Source organism: Rhinolophus hipposideros (genome assembly GCF_964194185.1).
Source record: "Rhinolophus hipposideros genome assembly, chromosome: 21".
In the NCBI taxonomy this organism is placed as follows: Eukaryota; Metazoa; Chordata; class Mammalia; order Chiroptera; family Rhinolophidae; genus Rhinolophus; species Rhinolophus hipposideros.
In genome coordinates, this window is record NC_138067.1 from 8,368,541 (window position 1) to 8,380,822 (window position 12,282).

Sequence of the window (12,282 nt, forward strand, 5' to 3'; positions counted from 1 at the left end):
GGTGCGAGAGCGCGTGCGAAGAGGAAAGGGATCCGCACCCTCCGCAACCACCAGCGGCCTGGCGGGACAAGCTGGGGATGAAAAGCGCCGAGAACGAAGCGGCTAGGCATAGGGAGGGGGTGGCGGTAGAGCGCAGTGGGGTCCGGAGACCTATTCCATCCTACAGCTCTTGCCCACTACCTCCCCTCTAGGGAAAGGCTATCTCCACATGTCCCGGGCCCCCACTGTCTTCTCCCTTGCCGTCTGGCTGGGAGTTGGTGGAAGGAAGGCCGGGTCCGGTGCGTGCAGATGTCCAAGGCCTGTCTCTCGCCCACCTGCTGCTGCTACTGCTGCTGGCGGAGAGGGACAGGCATCCCGGATTCCCTGCTCCCCGGACGAGGGCACTCATCGGGCTCTCCCAGGGACCTTCATCACGCGTCTTCAATTCGCTCTTGGGCCCCCAGGCTTGGGGGAGAAGCCAGGGGAGGGCGGGCGGCCACCCGCTTCTGAGTCCAGCCTGGCGAACGAGAAATCCTCGAACTCCGCGATTTACTCTGGCGAGAGAGAGCAGAGCGTTCGCTGGCGCGCCTTCTCGGCCTCGTTCCCTTTGTGCTCCGGAGCGGCCAGATCCGCCAGGGCCCGCGGTGCCTCGGAACCGCCGCTGCACCCGGACTTAGTAGAGGAGGAAAGTTGGAAGAGATCATAGCGCCTGGGATGTGATTGTCATCCTGGGGCCGGCGCTCGAGAGTCTGAGAGAGAGAGGGGGAGAAACTGGGGAAGGGAGGGGGGAGAAAAAGAGGAGGGGGGGAGGAGGGCCGCGGAGGAGAGGCGGGCGCGAGGGAGGGGCGAGGGGAGCGCCAGCGAGCCGGAGAGGGAGCCCGGGAGGAAGAGGGTGAGGACGAGGCGCGCCTGGCGGCCGGGTTGGCTGCGGCCGCCCAGAGGCTCCTGCCAGTCCAACCACCGACTACACCCCGGGAAGGAGGAGCTTCAGGCGCGCACAAGGCGTCAGAATCTTCAATTTCCAACTTAGCATCTTGGCAGGACCTTTGCGAAGCCAAAAGCAGAGCCCCCCAGTGCAAAGAGCGAGGGGGAAAAAGAGAAAGCAGCAAGGAAAGGGGGGAAAACCCAGCCGGGGCGAGCAAGGCGCGCAGAGAAGCGGGCTCGGCGGTCGCAGCCGGAGGCGCGCGGGAAGCTAGCGAGGAGGCGCCGCGAGCCGGAGCCCGGGAGCCGGGGCCGGAGGAGCAGCGGCCCGGGGCAGCCGGAGGCCAGGTGCCCGCACGCTCGCCCTCGCAGGGCGCCGCCCGGCTTGTTGGCGGCCGCAGCGCGGCGCGCCCCATGCCCGTGTGTGGCCATGTCCTACCCGCAGGGCTACTTGTACCAGCCGTCCGCCTCGCTGGCGCTCTACTCGTGCCCCGCGTACAGCACCAGCGTCATCTCGGGGCCCCGCACGGATGAGCTCGGCCGCTCGTCGTCCGGCTCTGCGTTCTCGCCCTACGCCGGCTCCACCGCCTTCACGGCGCCCTCGCCGGGCTACAACTCGCACCTCCAGTACGGCGCAGACCCCGCGGCGGCCGCGGCGGCCGCCTTCTCTTCATACGTGGTGAGTGAGCGGGCGCCGCGGCCGGCGAAGGAGCAGGGGCCGCGGGGGGCGGGCGGGGGCTACCAGGACACCGGCCTCCGCGCCGCCGCGAACCGCCCCCGCCAAGCTCCGCTGCCCCTGCAAACTTGGGCGATGTCTCGGTCGGCTTCGCCCGGGCCACGGGCTCGGGAGTTGCTCGGAGAGGAGAGCCGCGTCTTGCTTGGATCGCTGAGCTGGCGGAAAGTGTTTTGCGGCGGGGGGTGGGGGGGGAGGTAGGTACAATTAAAGAGCAGCTTCTGGTTCAAACGTGAGCTCCAGGCTGCCCTGCAGTTTTTACCTTTTTTTTTTTTTTTTTTTTTTAGTTTTGCAATTTTGGAAAAGTAGTTCAAAAGAAATAGACTCGAAATCTGAGCAGAAACGTGCGAAGTCTATGTAAATGTGTTTGGCCTCGCCTTTAATTAGTCCTCCAAAATGTTTCAAATCCGTAATCCTATCTTCGCAATCCGATTTGGAGGTATTAAATTTCTGAAAAGTCGGCGGAACTGCGGTGCAGCCGGGATTTTTCGGCCGGGTGCACTTTCTGGAAAAGCGCCGTGACTTCGGTTTGGAGTAACATTTTGGGGAGGGTGGGAGTGCCGGGGCAAGGCTTAGCTTTTCGTTTGTCTTTCTTTGGAGCGGGGGAAATGCCTTTACTTCCCATGCTCTCGACCCCTTGCGACTAAGGTGAAGCCACCCAGGCGCGGAGCGTAGAGTCGCTGCCGCTGCCCGGGCCTCTCTCTGGGTGGAGGGCCTGGTCGCGGTGGTCGGATCTGCGCACGGGGGACGGACGTTCCCGGGCAACCTAGGGCCTACAAGGTGCCGCCGAGGCCAGAACGGCTTCAAGCACCGGCCAAGGACCGGACTCAGGAGTTGGAGCCTCCGTTGCCTTCTGAGGAGGGGGAGGAGTTGCCTTTGGGTCTGAGCCCGCCAGCCCGAGTCCAGCGGAAGCCTGAGTTCGGGCCTCGTCGCCCACAGACCTCGGGTCGCAGGGAAAATGTGATTTGGTCGCCCAGGTGGCAGTGGAGACCACGGCCCACTCTCACCTTCTTTCTGCCTGTTCCCCGCAGGGTTCTCCCTATGACCATCCACCGGGCATGGCAGGCTCCTTGGGGTACCACCCTTACGCGGCGCCCCTGGGCTCCTACCCGTACGGGGACCCGGCGTACCGAAAGAACGCCACAAGAGATGCCACCGCTACGCTGAAAGCCTGGCTCAACGAGCACCGCAAGAACCCCTACCCCACCAAGGGCGAGAAGATCATGCTGGCCATTATCACCAAGATGACCCTCACCCAGGTGTCCACCTGGTTCGCCAACGCGCGCCGGCGCCTCAAGAAGGAGAACAAGATGACGTGGACTCCGAGGAACCGCAGCGAGGACGAGGAGGAGGAGGAGAACATTGACCTGGAAAAGAACGACGAGGATGAGCCTCAGAAACCCGAGGACAAGAACGACCCCGAGGGGCCCGAAGCAGGTTGGTGGACGCGGGAAAGGGTGTGTTGAGCAGAGGAAAAAGGAATAGGGGGGTCTGGAGAGGGGCGCACAGGGCCCGGAGGCTGGGGGCAGGGGTCTTTGCCTTGCGGGCGGGGACCTGGGCCCCCTGTCCCCGGGAGGCCTCTGCGCTTCTGATGGCCCGGGTTTCTCCCGCAGGAGGAGCGGAACAGAAGGCGGCTTCGGGCTGCGAACGGCTGCAGGGGTCGCCTACTCCCGCCGGCAAGGAGACCGAGGGCAGTCTCAGCGACTCGGATTTTAAGGAGCCGCCATCCGAGGGCCGCCTGGACGCGTTACCTGGGCCCCCCCGCGCCAGCGGGCCCTCCCCCACGGGTCCAGCGGCGGCGCGACTGACCGAGGACCCGGGCCCTCACTACCCCTCGGGCACACCGGCCCCGGGCCCTCACCCAGCTGCGGGAGAGCTGCCCCCGGGTCCCGGCGGGCCCTCGGTCATACACTCCCCCCCACCACCGCCGCCGCAAGCGGTGCTGGCCAAGCCCAAACTGTGGTCTCTGGCAGAGATCGCCACATCCTCGGACAAGGTCAAGGACGGGGGCGGCGGGAGCGAGGGCTCTCCGTGCCCACCATGCCCCGGGCCCGTAGCAGGGCAAGCCCTAGGAGGCAGCCGCGCGTCGCCGGCCCCGGCGCCATCGCGCTCGCCCTCAGCTCAGTGCCCCTTTCCAGGCGGGACGGTGCTGTCCCGGCCTCTCTACTACACGGCACCCTTCTATCCTGGCTACACGAACTATGGCTCCTTCGGACACCTTCACGGCCACCCGGGGCCCGGACCAGGCCCCACAACCGGTCCAGGCTCGCATTTCAATGGATTAAACCAGACGGTGTTGAACCGAGCGGACGCTTTGGCTAAAGACCCGAAAATGTTGCGGAGCCAGTCCCAGCTAGACCTGTGCAAAGACTCTCCCTATGAATTGAAGAAAGGTATGTCCGACATTTAACGCGGGCTGCGTCGGTCCCGGACTTTCCTAATTTATTAAAAAACATGGCCTTGGCAGTTATTTTTCCATCAACAAGAGAGAGAGAGAGAGAAAAAACCTACCCCTCCTATTAAAAAGTTTATAGTTTATGGAGATGGATGACATAAAAATGTAAACATCTCCACACACACAGAAATGTCTTAACCAACCGAAAAGAAAAAATTTAAAAAAAGGATTTGTATTAAATCTTATTCTGTATATTTAATGTAGCATTTTGTATTTAAATTGATAATTCAATATCTTTGAAGTAAATTATGAAATTAAGACACCTGTACAGGCATTTAATGTTTTTTTGTAATATAAATATATACATTTGTGTTTTCCCCCCAAACTGTTTCATAGTTTAAAAATACAAGTTTAATTTAATTTTTTACACCTATTGATTTTTCTGGGTATGAGCTAAAGTATTATTACAGAAAGGAAACAGGTTATACTCTTAGATTTAAAAAGTAAAAAAAAACTGCAGCTGCCTTTGTAAAAATGCAAAATATTTAATTAAAAGAGATTTTAACATAATCAAAGCCACTCATTACTTTTTAGAAGCCTCAATAAACTGTCCATCTGCCTTGGACAAAAGGTGCAAACTGCAAGTTATTTTCGAAGTGGTGAATGAAAGGTTCCACCGAACCTCAGTGTGCTGGGGTTCATAATTAGGCTGCAAGCCCCGGGGAAGCTGGCCCTGCCGAGACTGCAGGTTTGAATCACTGATGCGGGCTGCTTGGGGGAGATTGGACCCTGGAGGAAGGAGGAGAGAGACCCAAGTGTATGCCCAGAAGGGAGAGGAGATGGCAAAGCCAGCTAGAGACAGGCACCACCCGAACTACATCGCTTAACCTAATTACTTCCAATCAGTGTCGTGTTTTATGCAAAGCAATCAGCTGGTGAACTTTGCTAATGAGTTCGATTTTATGCCGGATTTAGCCCTTATTACTATTTCAAAGGTGCTGTGGGCTAATGCGGGCAGGGAGCATTAGGGGGTGCCCAGGAGAAGGCCTTCCCAAGTCACTGTCCTGTCTGCCCCTTCAAAATTGGGCATTGATCTCTTCGTGGGATTTGATTAAATTAGTAAATGTTCCATCCGCGATGGTGCGGGTGGTAGGCAGTGGGGTAGATCCCCGCACAGCCGCGGGGTTGGGACGGCGGGACCGGCGAGGGGACGGTTCCCCCCTTTCACAGGTAGGTGTCACACTTGTCCTGAATTTCAAGCCTGCACTCCGCAGAGTAGGAGATTGGAGAGAGAGTGGGTGGAAGTAGGGGAGTGAGTGCCACAGGAGCTTGGGGGCAGCGAGGGGAACCCCGATCGGACCGGGAGAGCAACCCCCAACCCCGCCAAGGGCCCCGTTTTGGACAAGTGGCCTTCAAAAGTTCGAGGAAATTTGCCTAGATAATGAGACCGCTGTGAACTCATCAGGCTTGTCGTCGCTTTAGCACTTTTCCCATCTCAGATACGAGAGTCCGAGTAGCTACAAATGCTTTTTGAGATTTTATTTTCTCGTTTTAACCCCGCATATTTCATCTCAAAATGAATGGTCAGGATGCGTCTCAATCCCAAATGAGGAGACACCGCCCTGCGCCAGAGGCCCGCCAGCACTGCGGGTGCTCGCGTCTCCATTTTGTGCGGAAGATGTGCCACCGCGGACTTGTGTTACTGCGTGGGAAATTTTCGGTCGTCGGGGCTGGGGAGGGTTTACTGCAAAAACATACTCCAGCGAATAGAATTAATTTGCTCTATTAAACCCAAGCCTTAGTCTAGGAAGAATGCGTTTGCACACAACACTGCTTTAATTAGGCTAAATAAAAATGCAGTTATTTGCATTTCTATTAAAGATCATTTTAACCCTACTCGCTTTTGAAAACACACCCGAAACTTTCATCGGAGTCTTTACTTTTGCAATTTTTTTAAAAGCTGCAACGGGACTCCTTTAGCTTATTCGAATTTAAACGAGTTTGAAAGCTGCATTGTCCAGATGTTTTTTTTCCGAACAGCAGTCGACTTCAGAGTTTAAATTAGTGAGAAAATTCACGCAGGGAAAATGGTTTCAAAGCTGGAAGTGTGAATGATTAAATATGCATGAGACGGTCGTATTTTATTTTGTCCCTTTAATTATAAATGATTTTTTTTAAACAATTGAATTCCAGAGATGACTTACCCTACCCACCCCCGCCCCCTGAGCCCCAGTCCCCGCCACCACCCCCAACAGCCTGGTTCACAATCAGATTTCCCCCCGCCCCTGTTGAATATGCAGCCCCAGGAGTCACCTTGTCTTCTGAAAAAGTCAGAAGAATAGGCCAGTCCCCTTCTCTTAAGAGAGAGTTTAAGAACGACATCAACTCTGCGGGGTTTTGGAAGCACTGGCCCTAAACCCTGTCCAACGATTTAAAAGAGAAAATTACAGGCCTCCTTGTGTTCTCGGGAATATGCAAATGGCGCGGCGCAGGCCTCCCCAGTCTGGTTGCCGAGGCTCGGGGACGCGAGGCGGACGCCCGCAAAGCTGCCTGGGAACAGGAACCGCGCGCCAGGGAGCCCGCGGCGTTTCTCCCCAACGGGGGGCTCCGCGAGGAGCCTCCCGGCTGGGGAGCAAACCTGCCAGAAGCTGGCAGACTAGCACCCGAGTCGCTGTCATCTCTCAGCATCCCTCCTGCCCCTGGCCTGCAGGCTCTACGGTTTTCTCTGCGTACTCCGTCTCCAGTACGAGCCCCCAATTAAGTTTAGGGTTATTTTTTTCTCCTTTGCAGAGCTGGGTTTTCGGTGGCCAGTGGTTTCTCTGGTGTCTGGAGTCTTTCCAGGTTGGGGGCGGCCTGCCGGGCAGATCGAGGTTCGGGCATTTAGGAAATGTCTGCGGCGTTCAATCCCAGAGATAGCTGCGCGTCTGCACGGTCCCAAGTCTCTCCTCCAGCCTCCACTTGACCGCGTCTTGGGCCGTGTCAAAGGCGAGGCGCCTTGGAGAAGCCCGAGGAAATCTCCCGGCTCGCGCCAGGAGCGGGGTTGTTCGCAGGCTTGGACCCGGGCGCGGCCGTGGCGTGAGGCAGCGCCCAAGACATCTCAGCGCTGGGGCTGCGCGGGCACTTGCCACCTGTGCTTGGCTGCACTGGTGCCGGCCCCCTAGCTGGGCACTTGGGGACTCGAAGGCGCTGAACCCCGGCCGACAGAAGTAGCCAGGTCGCTGAGTGGGGTCTGTGCAGTCAGCGCTCTGAGGCAGCGCCAAACCTGGGACAGGCTGGGTGACTTCCCCTCCCCCCCTGAGCGGGACGCGTTCCGTTCCTTGGGGTTGAAGAGCGAACAGCCCAGTCAATCCCCGATGGCTCACAGGCAGGCATCGAGGAGAGGCTGCGGAAGGTGTGTGTGTGTGTGGGGGGGAGGGCGCTTTCTTTCCCCAGCGCCTCGGCTAGGAGTGCTAGGGTCTGAAATGTTCGCGGGCCTGGGTGGCGGGGCTGTACCGAGGCCTCCTGGTTTGCCAACCTCTCGCGGGCTTCTCCTTCCCGCTGATGCGTGCAGCTCTTGGAGCATGGGAGGGTGTGTGCGGGAGGTCGTGCGTGCGGTTTCATCACGGGTCGTGCCTCCCGGCCCACCTGTCCCCCACAACGAGCTCCCAACTCGGTCGAGGCACGGACTAGCGCTTTGCAAAGCGCCCAAAGTGAAAGGAATGTGATTGCGCTCCCAAGAGGGAGCCGGACGCGGACGCCGTTTAGGAAGGGCGCCGCCTACTGGCCCCCGGGCGCCACGCCGTTCGCGGAGAGGAGGAGTTGGGCGACACCCGGCTAGGCCCCCCTGGCTTAGCCGGGGCCGTAGCGCTGAACCTCAAGCAGGTCAAACTTTAGCGGCTCCACCACCCCACTCGCTGCTGCCCGGGACCCAGGATCCAATTAGCATTGGGGATTTGAAGAGCAGAGTCTGTAACTAGAACGGTGTTTAACCCCACGAATTCCCGCCACAGCTTGGGCACAGTCTTGAAAAACAAACGCTAGGCTGTTGAGAAATGTGCCCGCGGCTGAAATAGCCTGCGGGTGGGGGCCGCGGCCCCGGCAGTGTGCGGGTGCGCCCGCTCTGCTTCAGGTGCATGCGCTTACGTTTATGCTGGCCAGGGCTCTGGACCCTGCGCAGTTTTGTTTAATTTGCGGTTTGGCATAGCTGGGGTCTACCATGCAACCTTGCCCCCAAAGACCGTTTCCGTCTTTTGGCTTGTGGATTGGATAGGAAACGGAAAAACAAAGCAAAATTACCTTCCGAGGCTCCAAACCCTTCTTTTTCGAAAGGACCTTTAATGAGGTCGACGTGGCAAGGCAGGAGGTGCTCACCTAGGCTTTCCCCTTCACCCCTCCAGAAGCATTAACCGGTAATATCAACTGGTCTCCCCATGGTGCAGGGATATTGGGAAAAGGCACGCGCCCTCAGCGCGGTTCTTCACATACCTCGCCCCTCGGCCACCGAACAGGAGGAAAATCGGGCCTACCAGGACCTTGCCGCCTGCCCTCCCCCCAAATTGGCTAATGCTGCGGGATTGTCCCAAGACCCACCCCGCGGGTCTCCCTTTGTGACCAGGCTAGAGCGGGCCTCCTTTTCGTTTGCGCTCTAAACGCGACGTGGGTCCAGGGCACAAAGCGGGGCCCAGGCTGTGGCCTACCAGGGCACCGCCTCAGAGGCCGGCCTGCAGCTCTTGCTGCACCCTCCGCTGTGGTTGCCCCTCGGGGCCGTTGCGGGTCTCGGGGCTCCTGTAGGCCGCAGGCCCGAGCCCTGGATCCCCAAGGCTGACGGCCGGGCCGCGTTCGTTTCCGGCGCCCGGAGGAGCGCGGCGCGCCCAGACGCCACTTTTCCCACTGAAATCTGCTTTTATTTGCTCCGAGCAAACCCTGGGCTCTCAGCGCTCCCGCCTGATGGATGCAAATGTAAATGTGCACTTATTTAATTGGATCAGGCCTCAAGATAAAAGAGATAAACGGCTCCCCGTTTGCTAACTTATTTTCCGAGGCGTGCAGCGCCGCGTGGAGGGGAAGCGAATGAAGGCGCTGCGCCGCGCCCGGCGCTCCAGCTCTCCGCGGCCGCAGAGCGCTGGCCTGTCCGCTCGGCTGGTGCGACTCGCCGACCTCCTTTGCATGGGCCCTGCCAGCCGGGCAGGGTTCCCGTGGGACCTCCTGTGCACCAGGGCCGGAAAGTGGAAAGGCGCGGCGTCGGCTTCGCGTTTGCAAACACCCCACCCTTCGCCACCACGTTCTCCGGCTTGTTCCCCTCTCCTTCCTTACTGCAGTCGTACCGGCCCGGCCCATTCGATAGAAACTTCTTTCTGGTTTCTGTCCCCAAGCCTAGTCTTTCACTTCACGTGGTGGTTTCAGAGCGAGAGACACGAGAGCCACGAAGAAGACTAGGCGCGCCCCACCCTTCTCCGCCACCAGAGTCTCCTGGAGCTGCCCTTTAGACGGAAGGACTCTCGTCTCCCTTCCCAAGTGGTTCCCCTTTGGAACCTGGCACTTCTTTCAGAATCGGCAGAGAGCCATAGATTCCCCCTATCCCCGATACGCACGCAATACACTCAGCCCTTCACTAACTTTAAGGGATGGCTGAACCCCGACATCTGGACTTTAGGAGAAGAAAGGGCTTCCTGGCTCTTCCCTCTACGGGGTTAGAGTTCAGAACTGCAGCGCCAGCGCGCGTCCTCCCCCGCCACCAAATTCGTTCCCCAATTTTAGGCCTAGGTTTCCCTGCACAGTTTCTTCTGTTCCGTTCAGGATTGGGAAGGAGGCCGGGGTGGGCGAAGGCAAGAGGCCAGACGAGACAGACTGAGGATGGGTGCAAAAGACCCGGGCAAAGGGGGCGCCCTAGGCGGAGGCCATCGCCCAGGAGCCCCAGAGGCAAGGTTGGGCGGGGCTGGGCAGGGCGGGGCCTGGTGCGGCCGGGCTGGGCAGGGCGGCCGGGCCGCGCCCCATCAGCAATGCGCTGATGGATTGGCTTGTCAGGAGAGCTCTGTGCGCCGAGCCCATCAGAAAGCACTTACCTCGCTAAACTGAAATTACTGTCTTTTCAGGGGCTAATTTGTGTTAACTCCCATGGAGGGGTTTGGAGGGGGTTTGATGAGGCATAAAATGATGATTAATGAATTTATTGGCCGCTGCTCATCAAACAAGGGTTGGAGAGCTCCGGTCCGCACCAGCAGCCTGGCGGCGGCGCTCAACACATCTGGGGTTCGCTCTCCCGGGGCTCAGTGCCTGCAATGATTTCCCCTACTGCCGGACCCTGGGCCCTGGGTGCTTTCCTTGACCTTAGATGCTTTCTGCAGGCCTGCCCCGGATTCCGGGAGGAGACTCCAGCCGTGCCACCATCGCCCCCTGCGGGCCAGCTGCTCAGACCTGGGGGGAGCCCAGGGCTCCAGAGGCTGCAGGTCCACAGGGGGGCGGCGGTCTCTCCAGCCTAAGCCTCCAGAAGCCGAGACTCCAGTGTGACCAGGTCACCCCAGACAGAGTGGGGAAAGAGACGTGCGTTGTTGTCTAGAGGCTTACTGGTTGGGTGCCTAGACCGTGGTTGCTCAGTCCTACCTCTGGAATTTACTAAGCTGTGTGCCCTCCTGGAACTTACACTTTAGAGGGGAGACCGAAAGTAACCAAACAAGTGTGATAATGGCTTATCATAATGTCCTGGTGATGAGTGTTAGGAGAAAAATTAAGGATGGCAAGGACATGGAAGGGAGTGTGTTCGTTTAGCAAGGCGAGTCTGGGAAGGCTCCCTTAGGAGGTGGCATTTCAGCAGAGACCTGAAAGAAGTTAGGGACGAGGCCCTGAAGATATCTGGGGGGAGAGAGTTCTGGGCAGAGAGAACAGCAAGTGCAAAGATCCTGAGGTGGGAGCAAGTTCGAGCAACTGCAAGGAGACCTTTGTGGGAGAAGAGACCACGGCAAAGCCAGGCTCAGGTTATAGGTCCTTGTAGGTCCTGGTGAGATCTTTGGGTTTTATAATGAGAGACAGGGAAAGAAGAGAGAGAGGGTTTTGAGGAGAGTGGCAGGATCTCATTTGTTCTAAAATCATCCATAGGTGTGAGGAGCTGAGACTCTGGGAGGACAAGAGTAGAAGCGGTGACCAATTAGGAGGCTAATAGAGAATTTAGGGGCAGGTAATGCTACCTTGGACCAGGGAGGTAGCCAGAGAGGTGGGGAGAAGTGGTCAGAGTTGGGCTGTACTTTGAAGGTAGAGTCAACAGGCTTTGCTGCTGGATAGCGTGTGGGGGATGAGAAGAGGGGAATTCTGGATACCAACAAGGACGTGGGGTGAGCACCCAGGGGCTTGGGGGTTGCTATTTGCTGAGATGTCAAATGGTAAGGGAGAAGCAGGGATTTATTTTTTTTTCCAGAGATGAGGAGGTGGGGAAGTAAGATATTCTTTGACCGGAACCCAAGCCCTCTGGCCCAAAGCAGTTGCCCTAGTGGACATGCCGGGCGTCCAGTGGCCAAGGTGACAGCATCCAGAGCAAATCCTCCAGTGAACTGATCCTCCCATCTGACACCATCTCTGACCAGCTCGTCTTCCCTCTTATATCTGTCTTTTCTTTTTTTTAATCAGTGGAGAAACTGAGGTTCAAGAAGTGAAAAATGACTTTCCCAAGCTCACGCAGAGCTTATCGGCAGAACCGAATCAGTAATCCATGTCTCCTGACCCTAGGTTTCTCCCTCTGCCTCCTCACTCAAGCTAAGTTCTCCGGGATATCTCTATTTTAACAGAGAACTCCTGGAAACAAAATGCCTTAACAGAGAGGAATGAATTTATAATGGTGGAATCTCAGACACTGTGACAGGCTGTCAAGGGAGATATTTTTAGGCTGGGCTGAGAAACATCTTAGCCCTCCTGGAATGCTGCTGGAGCATGGCCACCTCCTCAGGACTCCGTGTGTGAAGTACAGATGAGGGGAAAGCGAGGGATATGCCATCTCTCCCAGACAGTCAACAGCCAGGAAGAACGGGGACTGCTGTCCCTGCTAAGGAGTGTGTTCTTCCCTAAATAATTGCTCTCCAAAAAGATTTGCTCATTTCTCTTGTTGTAAGGGACTCTCCACCCACCCACAATTACCTCACATAATGCAAGCAAAAAAATTCATGTTGCTTTGCCCATCCTTTTACAGAGCAACTCCTATTAAACAAAGATTTGCGTTGGAGGCAAGTCCTGAATAATGGGTCTTTTCATGCATTTCTTTGAATTTCTTTTCTTTCTTCCTTCCTTCTTC

The 12,282-nt window shown here is 57.5% G+C and overlaps 1 protein-coding gene across 1 annotated transcript; it reads left to right on the top strand.

Annotated features, from left to right (window-relative positions):
- Window positions 1–869: 869 nt before the first annotated feature.
- Window positions 870–4,662, top strand: IRX5 (iroquois homeobox 5). Its single transcript, XM_081032523.1, has 3 exons — window positions 870–1,579; window positions 2,665–3,070; window positions 3,247–4,662. Exons 1-3 carry the CDS (start codon window positions 1,331–1,333, stop codon window positions 4,041–4,043), a joined length of 1,452 nt encoding a protein of 483 aa, XP_080888649.1. The 5' UTR covers window positions 870–1,330; the 3' UTR covers window positions 4,044–4,662.
- Window positions 4,663–12,282: the final 7,620 nt, after the last annotated feature.